The sequence below is a fragment of the Stegastes partitus genome, unplaced genomic scaffold (assembly GCF_000690725.1).
Source record: "Stegastes partitus isolate 25-593 unplaced genomic scaffold, Stegastes_partitus-1.0.2 Scaffold31, whole genome shotgun sequence".
Classification (NCBI taxonomy): domain Eukaryota; kingdom Metazoa; phylum Chordata; class Actinopteri; family Pomacentridae; genus Stegastes; species Stegastes partitus.
Genome location: NW_007577762.1, coordinates 372,131 through 389,931, shown reverse-complemented (window position 1 = coordinate 389,931; position 17,801 = coordinate 372,131). Strand labels below are relative to the sequence as shown.

At 41.6% G+C, this 17,801-nt stretch overlaps 1 protein-coding gene across 1 annotated transcript in view; it reads right to left on the bottom strand.

Annotated features, from left to right (window-relative positions):
* Positions 1-625: 625 nt before the first annotated feature.
* syde2 (synapse defective 1, Rho GTPase, homolog 2 (C. elegans)) overlaps positions 626-17,801 on the bottom strand; it is a 54,336-nt gene continuing 37,160 nt past the window's right edge. The window contains exons 6-8 of the mRNA XM_008299623.1: positions 11,781-11,962; positions 9,876-10,107; positions 626-5,511 (exon numbers count right to left, since the gene is read on the bottom strand). Of these exons, the coding sequence (XP_008297845.1) occupies positions 4,781-5,511; positions 9,876-10,107; positions 11,781-11,962 (1,145 nt within the window). The 3' untranslated portion in view covers positions 626-4,780. The remainder of the gene's footprint in view (positions 5,512-9,875; positions 10,108-11,780; positions 11,963-17,801) is intronic.

Sequence of the window (17,801 nt, the reverse complement as noted above, 5' to 3'; positions counted from 1 at the left end):
GGAATGTCCCTGAAGCTGAAAGTCATTCTGGGAGATTCCCACAAGCCAACAAGGGCAATTCCCCGACTTATTTATCTGTACTCTGCTGCGGCTGGGTTACAATGCTCCCACAGCAATGAGGTGAATCTACAAAAAGAAACACAGAGTCCAGTTTCCTGACGCTAAGGTCATCTTTTCCCTTCGCTTTTCTAGAAGACAAAGACCGTCCTTAGCACAGTTTGGGAAATTGTGGCTCCAGCGTCGACTCATTTTAACAACAGTGATGTGATTGCTGAGCCGCATGCTGAATACCACATGTGTTTGCATAAGAGAAACTGACGGAACAAAGTTTTTTTTTTATGAATGAATACCAGGCTTGTGTTGTGTGTAGGAGGGAGAAGATGCTGAGGACTAAAAATGTACTATTCTAAGAGTGCAAACCCACAGATTTTGGTGTTTTTTGTAGCACAGAATTGTTTATTCTTTGTCTGGAGAACTGCTCCGTCAAATTTGTAAAAATCTCTTTGGAAGGACTGAAGCTTTTAGCTCAAGCTAGTTAAAATATAACTCATTTGGATGAAGGATCAAATCGAAGGCTTGAATTCGTCTGAGATGCTTGATAGGACAAGAAGACAGCGGTCACGTGTGAATGTAAAATAATATACTTTATTATGACCATACATTTCTCAGGATCAATACAAAGCACTTCTCTGTTTTGTTTAGCAATGCTTTCGATGTGGCACTTTTTCCCCCAAAGGACAAAGAGGACAAGACAGAAATAACTCATATTATCTAATATTGAAAAGATGTTTGCTGATGCATTCTGTGACAGAGAGGAGGGGAAATGAAAAGATGATTAAACAGGGAAGAAACCAGTCAGGAGTTATATTTAATGTGGCTCAGTCCCTGCAGGATGCAGCCGCTGAATACAGATGTATATTATTAGTGTTTACATTTTTGTTTAGAAGTATGTGTAAAAAGCTCAAATGTAAAGAGTCAAAGAACACATAAACACACTCTGTATTTAGGGTGATGTTTGAGCGTCTCTCGAAACACCTCGAAGGCAAATTGTAGGCAGGAATACACCTCGGATTTAACGGGCAATCTTCAGGTAATAAAAATTATCTATAGCTGATAGCTTTCATAAATGAGGACCTGGTTCTTTTTATGTTGCCTGGGCAGACAGATGGTTCGAAAGGAGCCCTGCTGAAACTCACTTACAGCAGATCGGCCCAGCAGCAGCTGCAGCTTCACCGCGAAGCAGCAGGGTCGTGCATCAAGTCCACGTAGGAGGGCGGCGAGCGGAGCAACCGTGAGAAATAACATGAAAAATATATGAAGGAAACCATCTTAGCAGGTCATTCTTCTTCCTTTTTATTTTGTATTTTCATTCAGTGCCTCTTGCTTTTTTTACAGGAAAAGGAATACTCTAGTATAATATTTAATTTAAAGCTATTTTGCAAATATTACAATCAGCTAAATTGTCCGGTTTACTGTTGGACTATACATGCTCATTTAGGATGCCAGTTTTGAAAGCTGAAACAAATTTATAACCATGTTCTAGGTTTATGGGGACTATTTTACAGCTGAATCAATGAGAAGATTTGCAGAAATTTCGACAATAAACAAAATCTGACTTATGGACCGTCACTTGGACAAATCAAGCAATTTAAAGACGCCACCTGCACAAGACATTGTACACACCATCTGCCTCTGAGTCCTTTGGAGAAAACCTTGAACAATGCAGTCATCTGTCTATCGAAGGAAAAGGGGGGTCGAACGAATGAGCATACATTACAAAATAAGTCTTATTTTATACATAAATATGAAATACAAAGGCAGATGAGACAGAGCCTTGTTAATGTCAGTAAAGCTTTTGACCATGCAACGTTCAGTACCTTAAAAAACAGAACAAACAAACAAAAAACAACACCAAAAATCATGAACACAGCTTAGTCCACCAGAGACACAAAACAATGTCAAATATATACACAATGTCACAAAAATAACAATATCACTTTTTCTGCAAGAGCACGATTTTATCATATATTTTACAGCTAAAGTTGTACCATTAGTCCAGCACATTAAGATGTGTACAGGTAGCTTGAAGGGAGAAAAGCCACTATTGCTACAAGTCAACACTACAAGGTCATCGGAAGTATTTAAATACGGCATTGAAATATAAGCTGTAAAAATAATATACTCCGAATACATTTATATAATTATATACATATACATATAGGTTAAATACTGATCATTCTGAATCCCTGGATTGCTGAAAACGTCCTTTGTCGCTTTAGGCAGCTAGCTAAGTCGTACTAACTGTGAGGCCTCCACTAAGTTTTCCACTGCTGCTCTGAAAATTGTGCTTCACATTGTCTGATTCACTGTTTTGACAAAAGCTGGGAGAAGCAGAAAGGTTTTGTTGAATTTATAGAATAAAAAAAAACAAGTTTAGTTTGCTATCTTGCGGAGAGGTCACACGAGAACATTGATGCCACAGTCACATTAGCTTATCGTAGCAGAGCATCAACAGCTCGTACAGTGAAAGTTTACGTTTTTACATTCCTGTTTCTGTACAAATTACACAAACAAAATACATTATGTTAATTATTGATGTTTAGAGGTGCTAGTAACTTATAATGGGGATTTTTTTTTTTTTTTACTTTGGACAAAGCAAGGCTAGCTGTTTCCCCCGATTCAGGTCTTTGCACTAAGCTAAGCTAAGCTAAATGAAAATAAGCCAAGCTGAACACCTTCTGACTCTCGCTTTTATTTCTGCTGCAGACACAAGGCTGGTGTCAATTTTCTCATCTAACTCTAGGCAAGAAAGCAAATAGTGACTTTCACAAAATTATGATGCCACATGAAACACATTTTCTCTCTTTATATAGTTGCCTGTTTAAAAAAACTGAATGCATTTTAGCTGTGCGTTTTCTGTGAAATGACTCGTACCCATCTCTGAAAAGTTCTGTGTCCCAATCCAGGCTCTGCATCCTTCTGAGGATGCATTTGAGGACTGACAGCGAAGGCAGTCCCATTTCAAATGCTCCTTCCAACGCCTTCTTTTACAGGACCGCAAAAGATTTGACGAGTAGATACCTAATGGCCCAATGTATCCCAACATTCACAATGTTCATGTAACGGTGGACTGTGCAAGTGGGATTTTGGCGGCTTTACACTTTTAAATGTAGTTATTGGGTCATCAAAATTTTCGGCTAATGAGGCGAATAAAGTCTTGGCTTTCGTCCCAACTGTCAGCCATCAAGGCTGCGAGGCAACAGGAGGAACACCCCGAGACATAAGGGTAAGATTGACCTCTCCGGTACACAAGGACACACTAGTCCACATGATGTCAATTTCAGCATCTCTTCTACAAGTGGAACAGTGTGGATTGAAATATGTAGACACAACCTGGTGCGCATGTATCCTCCAAACAAGAAGGTCCTCTGTAGGTCAGACATTTAAAAACGTTTAGTTCCACGTTCTCATACTTTAAAGGTGAAATCTTTGGAGGCCATATACTTTGAAGGATGCAGCTCCTGAAATGGGACACAGCTGGTGGGAGTGTTTTTCTGTACATCGTGCCCCTGAAAAACTTTGCTCTTCATGTTTTTTTCGTATTCATCTTTAAGAGGAGGTTTCAGTGGTGGCTGTCTCTCCTTTAATTCAGACCACAGCTGGAGTAACTTTTACTGCATGAACTATAATGACCATCTACACTACTGCCTGCCTATTAAGTGCATTATTGTTGTACAACATTTAGTGTTTTATACCTCAATAGAAAAGCTCTCTGCTGCCTTTAAAAGGAAATCCACCCTGAGACAGAATGTACACGTTTTCCTCCTACGATCTTGGTTTGTTTTACTTTACTTTGTTTACGTGCTTAAAAACCAAACTGTAGAAAATAGCAGCTCTGGAATTCCACGTTTTCCTGTTCAGCATTAGAGATTCATCTTTTGGACAAAAATGGCAGGATGGTTGTGTTTTCTTTGCGCCTTTTTGATTAATTTAATTACCTAATTAATTATTTTTGTTGGAAGAGTTTTTTATTTGAAAAGCCCAAATGAGTCCCAGATTTTCTGGAGGTGTGGAAGTGTCCCATGTCTAAATGCTGCTTAAGAAGCCTTCCAAGAAAATGCTTCTTGGGAAACTCTGAGAGCACTGAGAGGTTTTAGTAGGACAACGGTCACTTAAAAACTTTGTTTCACCACTTCCTAGAGCCTCATAGTATCCAGAGTGGATTCGTACCTGCTGAGACTCTACTCTTGCTCTCTGTGGAAGCGACTCTTAATAACATCATGCATGTTATTTAGTTGGTTGTAGCACAATGCCAAGCTCGTAGAAGGTGATGCATTTTATTTCAGGGTGGATTTTCTTCTTGACGTACCACCTTCACACAATTAAGGCACCTTTTAAACCCCTGAGGGGTCAATGGGTTCTTCTAATAAGAAGAGAAGCAACAATAACAACATGGAACACAGAACTGGACCAAAACAAACCGACAACAACAACAACATAAAGTAAGACAGCTGACAAAATAAAAGGAAAATTAAAACATTACGGAATGTCTGTGGGTAAGGTACAAATGCCAGAAGTGCCCTGTTACATTTCTTCTCATCTCATCCTTTAGGTTTGTACAGCAGCACCGCCTTTCACTGCCATGGTGACGTCACAGGATCTCCATGGAAACGCTGTGGCTGTATCCTGAAGCACCTTGATCGGTAAAGAAGGTCTGCCCCAAACCTCATCAGGCCTCATGAGTGTGCGAGTGGATGTGTGCGTGCGACCGCGGTGGGAGTCAGTATCCGACATTGAGCTTGTTCTTGTTGAGCTCCCTCTCCAGGTTTCCTATCAGAGTGTCGATGCTCTCCTGCAGGTCTCTCAGGTTCACCCTGTTGCTCAGCACGGGGCTGATGTCCTGGATCTTCATGTACGCCTGGTAGGTGTGCTCTTTGGGCAGCCGGGGAGGTAGGATGTGGTCACACACCCTCTCTTCCTCCTCCTCCTCTTCTTCCTCCTCCTCTTCCTCTTCCTCTAATGGCTGCCCATTGGTTGAACTGTCACTCTCTCCTTGCTTCTCCTCCTCCTCCTCTTCTTCTACCTTCTCCTCCTCCTTCACCACCTCCTCTCTCTGAGATTGTTCCTGCTCAGCGGGATCAGACGCAGGACCGGTGACCTTCTGCTCTTCCTCTGCGTCCTCCTGCTTCTCCTGGACCTCCTCAGCTGCCTCTGTGTCCTCCGAGGGCACGTCATCGTAGTCCGCCTCTTCTTTGCTAGGAGGCAGCAGCATCTCCGAGGGGAAGTAGCTCTCGCCACAGTCGCTCCAGTCGCCGGCGTAGCGGTTGCTGGGGCTGTCCAGACGGCCCGGTTTGGGCCGCAGAACACCCGCCATCTCTGCATCAGTGAGGTTCAGCACCTGAGGGCGCTCTTTTCTCCGCCGTAGAGGGGGAGCTGACAGGAGGTCGGATGAGGTCGGAACCAGAGAGGCTGCAGAGGGCTGGGAAGAGGACTGGCCATGTGGGTCCACGACTAGAGGAGGAGAGACAAGAGAAAAACAGAGTTAACATGATGCAAAGTCTAAAATCTCAAAGGAATCTGTTCACCAAAATTACAAAAAACTCATATTTTCTCATTTAACTTTGCTGACATCTATAGCTGGATTAAGGTTGGGCCGCTGTTCTGTCCACGTTTCCATGGAGTGCAGTGCAGACGTAGCCATACTTGCTTGTGCAACAGTTAGCCTGTGGTCATTTAATTAAACACAACTTTATTCAGTATTATGTCAGCACAATATAAAATAAAGTCAGGTTGAGAGCTACATTTTGACAAAGGCCTACAAAATGATATAATTGTTGTTATTGGGTTGTGGTTAGCACTGTTGCCTCGCAGCAAGAAGGTCGCCGGTTCACGTCCCGGTGAGGACAGGATTAAGTGGTGTATAGATAATGGATGGATGGATGGACAATCATAGTCAGACTAGAAAAACTGACGCAAAGCAAAAGCCTACAGGGGCCATGGGCCTGTCAGCTGCTTTACATACCGACATTGTTTGTGTTGCTTGCCTTCAGCCTGATACAATAAAAGAGAAATAAAAAAGGAATTCATTTTGTGGAGCTGACAGCATCTCTTTCCAGCAACACGCTCCTGGTTACTTTGAACACCGCGCGGAACACTCAGTCCATTGTTTTCCTAGGGATTATTACTTCAGTAGAAAGTAGTTAAAGCAGGTTTATGAATTATCATGAGTAACCAGAACATTGTTTATGGAAAGCCACATTGCTGTGAGTGCCATAAACAAAACTCTATCCACCTCTATTGTATACGTTCTAAGGGCAAATACCTCAAACTCTTGGCACTGAAAACTATGTGCAGCGCTACATACCTCTTGGGGTGAGTGAGAAAATATGTTTTTTTTTTTTTGTAACTTCATGAACAAACATGCTTTAACATGCCTTTAAAAGAAGCCTATTCACAACCGATTCAAAAGGGCCTCAGTTTGTCTGAATGACCTTCTATCGGGACAACATAGAAACCTAAAGAAGTCAGCGTGAAGCAAACACACATGCCAGTCACATGCTGAGGTCACACCAAAACACACTGTGATTTTGTTGCCATCCTTCTGTACTGCTGACTAAACCAAACTTAAAAATTAACCAAAGTGAAGCTGTGTTTGGACTTAATAAAACAATCGTCTGACTGCACTATGAAGAGGAACAGTGAGCACTCCACCACAACCAGCGCAGTCCGGTTACCTGTCTGCCTGTTTCTCTGTGTACCTACGCTTGTTGACACCGCTAGCTCTCCCTTACTGGATTAGAAAGGAACAAAGACACAGTTAGGTCTACATGTCATGTTGAGGAGGTACAACATAAAAGAACACTCTTATATCCTAAAGGATGATCATGAGATGTTTTTTTTCCCCAACGTGCATTCTTCCTCATGATCGCTGTCGACTCCAGTTCATTCATCAAAGAGGCCTTTGCTGATGCAGTATTCAGCGGTTGCACACTTTGCAGCCCTCCGGAGGCTAAACACTCGAGCAATTATCACTTAAAACAAACAGAAGTGATCCTCCTTTTAGAGACACCGTGTTATTTAATTTCAGACATGATTCACTGATGACATGATGAACGTTATTAGCTGTCTGCAGAGAAAATGAAGACAGGAAGCAGACAGAGAATGCTGCAACTTGTGCGACACAAGGGAATGTTGTTTATGTTTATGTTTATGATTTTGCCTGCTGGGTTATTATTTTTTATCATTATGATTTATATACAATGTACAGACTAACCATAATACTCAATTACTTTCTGTAGATCATGTTGTTTTGGGAAACGTTTAAAACTTTGATTTGTTCACAGTGTAATTTTAGCTAAACGATTATAGTTTTATTTCTTTTATTGTTCTATAGTGTTTTTGTTCATAAAAATTGAAATAATACTTTTTCTTCAACTCTGGAATGTTCTGCAATAAGTTTCTTTTTTTTTTTAATATTTGAAGAGTTCATTTACAAAAACAGATAACTCCATCTTCACAAACCTCCAGAAAACCCACTTTTCCATCGTCTACCGGAGACAATATCACTCAAACTTAAGTTATCTCTATTTTCGTCATGTCATTTCTACTGAGTCAAATCCACTCAACTTCAGTTTGATTGACATTATCTCAAGCAAACAATAACAAAATAAGTTTTCTGAAAATCTACTGAATTGCAGTTATCTGTTTTAACAAATGAACTCTTCATTTACAAAACGACTGTCAACTATTTGTCTTGTATTTTGACGTCTATACTAGGTACGCTCTTTGTTAAATTGGCAAAATGAGACTTGACACCAACAGCAGAGATTCTATTCTAAATGAAACTGTGCATGTGAGTTTTAAAGATGCTGAACAAAGTCAAAAATGAATGCACAGAAAAACATGAACCTTGACTGCAGAGGGTTTTGAGCACAATGCTGCTGGTTTAAAATCGCTCCACACCAGCACAGCAACAAGAGCTGAATACAAACAAATGCACACACACACACACACACACTGTCTCTTCCCGTCTTTCCAACCATCTGCTCACATCTTGTCACACTGGCAAACGTCTTAACACGCACTCAGCACACAGCAGCCCCTCCAGCCCCTTCAACACATACGCTCGTGCTCTCTCGCACTTCCTGTAAATAGTGTCAGTGTTTTTCTGCCAGCAGTCATCAGATGTCCTTGCGCTCGCCCAAAGACATGCGCAGTCGGGGCCCGAGCAACAATGCCTCGCTGGGTTTGGTATGTGTGTGTGAGAGGCGTGAAGAGGCGGCTGAAAATATCCCATAATGATTGCGAAATGTTAGGGTGAAGCTTCAGGGGCCGAGGGGTAAGGTTAAGCCTGGAATGTCTTTAATTATAGTCCAGGAATCCTACACTGTGCAGGGGCAGAGGACAGAATGGAGATGCTACCGAGGGTGTAAACAAAGGCTCGAACCTGGACTGAAAAATGCTCCGTCGCTGTCATTACAGGTCATTAGAGCGAGCAGCCAGGTGACATCAGCTGCAGACAGGAGAGCAGAATCACTTCTACAGTAAAAAAAAAACAAAAAACTACAAAGATCTTGCTTAATTCTTCTTCAGTTACTCATAAGTGCTTTCCTTTAAAAGAAAGAAACACTCTCTTCTTTCATTTCAGAAATGTCTTCGTCCTCAGCTACCTGCAATTATAGGATTCACAGATGCTGACTTGTAGCTGCACTTGGTTTAACTTTCCGTCTACAGCTGATGTAAAGGAGGGTGGAGGGTGCTCAGCTCCAGTGGTTTACACAGAATTGGTTCAGTGTGGGAGTCAGAGGATGCAGTTAAATTTAGAGTCTGGACCAGACACACAGTCAGTTCCTGTTCAGACATCAATCAGCAGATCTGGTTAAACCTGCAGGTTACAGGGAAGAGCTCCGAGGATCAGAAGGATCAAGTCTGTCCAACGTGATGTTAGGAAGAAAATTTTTCAAAAACGCAGCATGCGTGTGCGTTTTGAAAAATGTGTGCCTGGAGACACACTGAAACCAAAAGACAAACTGAACAATGTTACTGCAATCAGACTGATGGAAGTGCATATTTAATTTCACACTGTGTCATAACAATTTGTGTTTATAAAACTGGTAGCAACCAACGCAAAAACAGACAGTGATCGACTTGTAAAAGGTTCTATCTTTTCTAACAGTGTGTGGACGAACTTTTGTGCTAAATGTTCTATAGTTTTGGAGACTTTAACTGCTGTGAAGCCTCTGAATGGCTCACACACTGATCACAACGCGAATTCATAAAATTGAGCCCGCAAGTTAAAAACATATCAAATTAGCTGCTGTGACCAACACAAATTTTACACGGCCTGAGGTTCTTTTCATCACTCTTGACTCCCTCCTGCATAATCTTTGGGCTTCTTCATATCTCACACCGAGCAGACAGCTGCAGCCGGCGGAGGACAGCTGTGCAGGCAGACAGATGACCTGCACTGAGTGAAGCTGGTACTGGGTATCTGTCTGTGGTTAGTGATTTATCTTAAGACAGAGGGGCCACGCCTTGAATGTTGGGTTTACATTGGAGCTTAGTGGCTTGGCTCTGATTGGCTCAGCCCACCATGATGAAGCACTTGTGGAGAGTTTCATCTTTGAGGAGCCAGCAGATGGTATCCAGCGGCTATCAGCTGTACTTGTGCCAGTAGCGGATAACCTCAAGGATCAAAGCAGTCCAGCCCTTAAACAGTCCTTTGTAGAACCGAACCACAGAACTGGCACTAATTTGTACAAGACCCTCTGCCAAAACACTGGAATATACAGAGGAGGTATATAACCCGACTGTCCTTCAAAGGCTGTGAAACATCCTAGAGCCTATTTTAGGAGAGTAAAATGAAGTGTAATCACCTGGCCAGAGCTGCAGCAGGTAGTGCAGGACTTCAATGTGTTTTTTGAAGTGCAGCGCGCTCGCCAGCTCCTCGGAGTCGATGAAGACTCGGTTGGTGTGGCAGGACGCCTCCTGACGCTGGCTGAGCAGCACCGGGCCGAAACACACCGCCAGGTTCTGACACGTCATCTTGTTCACTTCCTGGTAGGACGCCACCAGCTTCAGGTGGTCAAGAAGGATCCGCAGTGTCATCTGATGTACGCACACACACACACACACACACGAAAGCACAGACACAGACAAATAAGACATGTTATTATTATGATTAGTAGTTGCAGTAGTACCACTGGCAGCAGCTACACAGCAAAATCTACTTTGACAAGCATCTGTAGTGCTGAAAAGCCGTATTCATAAAGGAAATGAAGAAAAATGACACAAGAGAAGCTTTTCATTTACTGCTATATTAATATCTCGCCGCAGTGGCCACTATTTCAACAGCTGTGACAGAAATATTCGCCGCAGTATCATGCTGAATGTAACCTTTTACATGAATAATATTAAGTGAATGACTTATTTGGCGTCATGTGGACTCTCCAGTCTATGTTACGTGGCTTTTTTCTAGAACTAAATAAAAGCCCTGAAAGTGGTATTGCATATGTAGTGTATTGGACAGTATTATGTAGCGGATGCTGTATGTCGGGCAATACATACAGAGAAATTGCAGCACAAAACAACATTATGCTATTTTTATGTAATACTGAGTACTGTCTCAATGTAAGTCTTGGTCATAATTCTTGAATAATGGATTGAGTCACGGTCATGCACATACAACCCTTGCTACTCATATCTGTCACGAGTCAGGAGATTGTGTGACACCACGCTATCAATAGCTGAGCTTCTGTATTACATGAGTTTTTGTGACAAATGGTAGGTGTACATTGACCACAAACTGGTGCAAACAGCATTCTGTGTTAGTCAGCAGCTGATGATTCTAACTTCATATTGAGAGTCATCACTGGTAACCAAAGGTGGGGCTGCAGCTACCAGCAAGAGAAGCAACAGCAGTTTCCAAAAATGGACATGGTATGCCAAGTCCAGAGAGCACCAGGAGCATGATGGCTGTTTCCTTCAACTTTAATATGGTTGTGCACCAGGAATTACACCCCAGAGTCGGACTGTCAAGGCAGAGTTCCAAGGAGAACCTTCGGTGACCTGAATTGTGGCACGATGACAAGTGGGTGCTCCAATGCACTATGAGCTCGGTCACTGATTATACACGTTTGTTTTTCTTGGCCACAGCAACACAATTGTCGCTCCCTAGCCGCCCTAATCACTAGATTTTGCTCACAGTAAGTTTTTCCTCTTCCGCAAAATGAAATTCAAGTGAGGCCATGTTAACACAGTTTAGGAGATTCAGTGCTAATTGCAAACAATGTTTCCAGTGAGTGCTACAGGTGTTGCAGGAGCAGTGGGAGCCGAGTGTCACTGCACACTACTTCAACAGGAATGGCTAACAACTTTAAATCAAGTAAAGTTTTCTATTTTTATAAGCACAGTCTCAGAACTTATTGATCACCAGTTAATTTTGTAATATTCCTATAATATAACTGTTACCCTTAAAATATATTCTTACTATTATTTTGTAGGATTTGCATTTTCATTTTTTTCCAATTATGATTAATCTGAAAATACTCCACTGAAGGCCACAAAATGTTTAGAAAAGGACACCGCTGTGATACACCTCAATTATTACTCAGTGTCAAAACTTGCGTAACAGCAGTTAAACAGTTGCAATCTGTGGCATTATCATCATGACCATCATTATCCATACCACAATCAGCCCTTTCACTGCCCCGTCTGTGACCATATCCTATCTCCATAATGACTGTGAGAGCCAGCAGAGGACGTGCGGTGTGTTTCCTCACCCTCTCCACCTCCGGCAGGTTTTCCAGCAGGCCGACTGTGTGCTCCGAGTCGCTCTGATCGTTCTCGCAACCTGCTGCTCCCATCCGCAGAGGCCTCATGGCCATGGACTCCAACACCGCCTCGTACAGCTGCTTGTTGATCAGCGGGTAGGGCAGCTCACGCAGATAGTCCTTCAGTACTCCTGACAAGTGAGAAAGAAGGAAAGCGGGGCATGAGAAGCACAGCTGCACCAAAACAGATAATAATGTTAACAAAGTCTTTGCGGCACATCTCAGGGGTCGTCTAATTTTCTCACACTTGAAGTGAGAAATAAACAGGCAACTTTAATACCCGACAAATCACCAACAATATATCTTTTTCAAGTGCTGTCAGTGTGAAATAAAAAGCTTTTCTTTTCCTTCTCCTTTTAAACCGCTGAACCTGGCGCACTTTCTTGGCTGCAAATTGAGGTACCATTGTTTCCTCGGGTGATCCTGCGGTGTCTGCAGAGATGCCTGATTGAGTCGGGCGTGACTCGGCAGCCAAAAGTGTCGGGGGGCCTGGTGTCTGTGACGGCGCGTTCGCACCTGTGACTTCGGCCTCCCGTAGTTCAGACAAAAGCAACGGGAACATAAAACCAGCGCTGTCTGTCTCCACTAAGCCCCTGAAATATCACTGGCATGTCTTTTCATCAAAGGCAAAAAAAAAAAAAATGGGTGGGAGGGAATACGGGAATAAAAAAAAAAAAAAGGCTCCTGGCAGTGTGACAGCTCTTTGTGGTGAGTGTCTGCTCTCTCTTCCCTCCACATGAAGCTGGATCAGTTTTCAGGGAAGGCTGGAGGCTGTGTAATTAGCAATATTGGTTATGCTCCAAAGTACACACTGAATGTCTAAGACGGGTAGCAAGATAAATAAATTTCTGTTTTTTTTTAAAAGATGTACATTGATCAGATTTTCCTCATGCAAAACTTACTGAGGAACCATTTAGAGATGCAAATGATGCACTTGATGAATGATTTTCCAAGAGTGAAACTTTAATGTCAGTTTGTTCACAGGGAAGTATTTGTCTGTGAAATGACACAGGTGGGGCAGCACTGCAGATATCATGCGGTGCTGCTGCACTCAACTGTGATACACTCTTTACATCATGTTTAAAATGTACCCTCAATGACTTCATATATTCACACTGCACCATGCTGTGTATCAAGTTCTGTGATGCTCCTGCTGCACTGCAAGTTTGCTTTAGCAGCATCTTGTAACGATCCACTCATGTTGATTCGCTGAGGAACATTCATGCTGCTCTGGCTCCCGGTGTTCCGCAACTTTGTTTTTCACTCACTTATCTTATCAGCTGTTGGGTTCAAACGTGCGCTAGAAGCGAGAGGAAGAGATTTCTTGGCCATGACGTTGGATGCTAGAGCTCACCGCTCTTCCAAACAAGGTGCCTGTACTTGCATGCTTATCAGGAAATGTCTCGACTCTGTTCTCGGTGCTCGTGATGTCAGTAATCTATAACACTGTGGAGGCTGAGGACGTCTGCTTCTGGGCGATGTCTTCGTATCTGCTGGCTGCTGGTCTCTGCTCTTTTGCCGCTGCCTTCCATTTATGTGCCACATTTGCATAGCTGTCAAGGCTTAAGTTCCTCTTTGGTTGTTGTTTGGCACAAATGCTACGATGCTTTTATGCTGTCGATTTACACAATTTGAATATTCAGATTTTAGTGTGAAGCGTGTCAAGAGGGGTTTGTGTTGTAAGGTTGATGCTTTGTGGCTGTTTTTTTTTTATTTTTTTTTTAAACTGGTTCACTACAAACTTGGATGCCTGGTAAAGCATATGATTATATATGACTGTATGAGGAATGTAAACATGATCCATTCATATCCTGTAATCTTGTCTTCATGGTAAACATTTTCTCCACAGACTTACTCAGCTTAGCACTAGAGAAATATTTACTTCAAAGAGATCGGTTTAAGCTTACTTCTCTGCATATAAGTTACTTCTAAACAGCTGTGTTTGTTGTACTGGGTGTGTTCATGATGATAACCTGCCTAATAAAACAACATGACATCTGATGAGATTACTGTATTGGTTTATGGGTCATATCATGCTTGTTTCTTTTTTTTGTTTGTTTCTTTTTTTATATTTCTATTGAACCACAATTCAAAAGTAATGTCATGATTTTCACTACATTGTATTTATTATTATTTTTGTCAATTTCAATTTATTTCAGTGATTGCTGTTTTTTTCCTTCTTTAATGGGAAGGTATGAATAAATTTGAGGATGACTGTAATAGCAATATCTTAAACATAACTATGTAATAATATAGCAGCAAATGACTATCTGCAATGTAGAGATATACAGTGGATTGATAATGTCCTTAATGAAGAATGAAGGAACACCTCCTCTGTAAGTGTTCTAATCTGAGCTTCATTGTTCAATGTTCGGTAGCCGGTCTGGCTACATGTATATGTGCATATAAATCCCTCCCATTGAAACTGTTCCCTAGATGCTTGAAAATAAACCTATCATGACCTCCCACACTGTATTTCCAAGGCGAATGTGCTGGCAAACATTCAGCTGGTGTCCTGAAAATCCAAAGAACCTAAAAACTAGATATTTTGTTTGTGTGGCCAGCTGTTTTAGCAAAATCCAAATTATTCTAAAACTTTAAAATACAGCGTTTAGAGATGTCTGTAAAGAGGAAATCACTACTGAACCTATGTTGGCACACACACACACAATGCCTATAGGGAGCACCATAACAGCATGTTTGGTATAAAAACAGAAAATAAGACATGTATCTATGTCAACCGTGATCCTGTTTGCAGAAATTCCCAAAGCAGTGACACAATCCTTTGACTGATTCTGATTACGCTGCTATAAATAGAACTCCCACTTCATCACCTCTTGTCTACCCGAGGTGTTTTTCCTCTTTGCCTCTTGCCTTCTATTTACAGCAATCTACTGTAAGATTCAGCGTAAATCCACTGACGTCTCCTCAGGCCAATAAGGAGAACTGAGGGCACAACTTAACATGCTCACTTTTTAATCCCAGTAAGTCCTCGCTCTGCTCTTTAAGGGGCCGGAGGATTAACGCTTTTCACTCTACTCTAACTGGCATTGTGTGTTCATCATTCATCACTATCTCGAGAATAAAAAAAAAGACAAACTAATGTTTAAATATTAGGTAATAACAGCGTTTTTAGGTGATGACACACTTAGATTTCCTGTCTTACGTTCCAACAGCTGGACTGGAATGAGAGCCTTAATATATTGGATTAGAGAGTGAAAAAGGATCTAAATGCAGCTCAGTGTTACACTACAAAGTCTCAGATTAGCATAGTGATCAGTATCTGCACAGTGGCATTCAGCACAAACAGAACAGAGATTCATCAAATGTAAAGTGCTTACATTTATAGATCAGACCAGAAAAACAAAACAGTTCTTTCGCAACAAGGGTCAAAAGGGTTTTTTTTTAAAACAGTGTGCCCTCCTCTTTAGCTTTGTATGCTCTCACAGAATTTAAAACAGATTAAACCTAAGATCATTTAATTCAAGTTCAAACTGTTTTTAAGTAAGCAATTATTCAGCAGCAGTCAATCAGGATTAATTTCTCCATAACTACTGAACAGATTGCAAAAGAGTTCGATAAAGACATTCATTCATAGTCCAAAATTAAATTTGTCACATTTTTTTATTTTAAAACAAAATACCTGCAAAATCAAATGTTGTAGTTTTTACTGATCATTATTGATTATTAGAAAATCAAGGACACGGCAAACCGATATTTATAAAGCAGAAACAATGAAAATGTTGCTGTCAAAATGTAGAATAATACAAACTAAAATGCTTCATTTAAACAGTTAAATATTTGCCATGTTAGAACTTATTAGAAAAAAGGTGTCTCCATTTCTTCTTTTCAAAAAAGTTAAAAACAACTTTAGGCAAGGTTTAAAACGTCTTTTGAATTTTGCCAATTTTCATTAACGTGTTCTAATGTGATATTTCAACCTGTGCATAAAGACATGTCATGGAAACTCAACGTTAGAGCGTCCTGTAATTATCACATGTTAATTAATTATGTTTTCTGAAGCTCCCGTTGTATGTTTGCATTGCACAGTACGAATTTTACATAAAACCTTATCTGTGCATTACCTAAGACAGAGAACGCACTAATATGTACATTGATTATTATGCTGTGCTGTGAATCTACGAAAAGATCTAAAAGATAAATAATAAGTAATGCTTATGACTGCCACCATCTTATTCCAAAGAACTGCAACTTTGTTTTCTTGCCCTTGAAGCCCCTTGACAACTATTTCCTCTGAACTTGAGATTCAACACGTCCCGACACACACACACACACACACACACACACACACACAGAAATATTGTGCATTCCTGAGGCAGTCGGTGGAGGCTCTTCAGAAAAACAACTCATACCCAAACAAGCACACTGGCGTACTTTGTCGGCCCTCCCATCTGACGTAGACCAACACAACGACATCTCCAAGACAGCGGGGTCGCACTTTAACAGGGCCGGAGGTAAACTTCAAACTTCATAAAAATGTCCCCGCAATTAAACATGCCCCGTGATCTGTGGCAGCATGTTTCGTTTTCGACTCTGATTCACATCCTTCTGTTATCATTTATCTTCAGCAGGTTTAGTATGAAATCTGGTATGAGAAGAATTTGATAAGGGCCCATAAACACATCTCTCCTTAACGCTTCCTTAAACATGCTGATTTCCAAAACAGATTACACAGAAATGCTTTGTGAACATCCTCTGGCTTCCCACTGTCAATCTTTACGGAGACTTTACAGAGATAATATTAATCTGCATGTTTCATCGTCGCAAAACAAACTCCCTGGAAGGAAAAAATGTGTTTTCCTCTTTATCTCACTGAGACTTTTTTTTTTTTGTTAGGACACTGTGCAAATAAAACGCAATGAAAAGTATCACTTGACTTGTTTCTCTCCCCGTAATGTGGAAACTTGTGCATAGTAGACCCGCTGACCTTCCCGGTGCTGTGAGAAAGACACGACAACAGAAGCACTGTTTCACGTTAGCACCGCTTAATGCAACAAAACAAACTACCTTTTTCCCTCGCGTGCAATATATGGAAACATCACACACACGTTTATGCTCTTTCTATTTCAGTCATTTAAAAAATAAACAGCTCAGTAAAAATCTGTGTACGTGCTTGTGCACATGTGCTTGTGTTTGGCTGAAGTGAGGAGAATACAGCCATTCAGGTAAATCATTAGCCTGCTATGAGTCAGTGCTCGTGTTTACTTTTGTGTTTTAGCCCCTGTTGGTGCCTGATTCACTCACACACACATAAACACACACACGTTCAGTGACACACGCACACATATACACACACACAAGGTCAGGGGCTCAGGGGTGAACAGGTGTGCTTCCTCTGCAGGTGCTTCGCTTTCTTTCACAGCCAAGCTGACAACAAGCGCATGCTGTCTTTTCTCTCACATTTAAACTGTTGAGGTTTGGCTCTGCACCAGCCCATCTCTGCACTATACATACAATCTTTATCCCCACAAACACTGTAGAATAAGTCCTGAAACCACAAGTGGCTAAACAAGTCCTTGAAATTCTGCTTTGAAACATGCAGCTCAAAGTATTTTGATGTTTTTGTTTTTTTTTGTTTTCTACTCAATTCACTTCAATGTTCCAAATGTGCCACCAAACACTACAAGGCACACAATGCACTGGGGCATGGCTCTACCTTTGACCTCTTGTTCAAACAAAGCGGAAGGTCACTCCTCTTGTCAGTGCTGCAGTCAGCGCCCCGCCTGGAGAACAAACGGGGGTTTGTTCTCCGTCCTGCCCCCTCCCTGCTGTCCTGCACGCCCCCACGGCACCAGGGGGGCCGGAGGAGATGTGTGTGTCGCTGCCTTGTCCAGTGGAATGGTACAACTTCACACCGCGGTTGCTTCAAGTTTTCCACAGCCCAAAATGAACAAACCTTGGCACTAACTCTGGAGACAGTCGGGCTCTCGTGCTAAATGTGGAGTCATC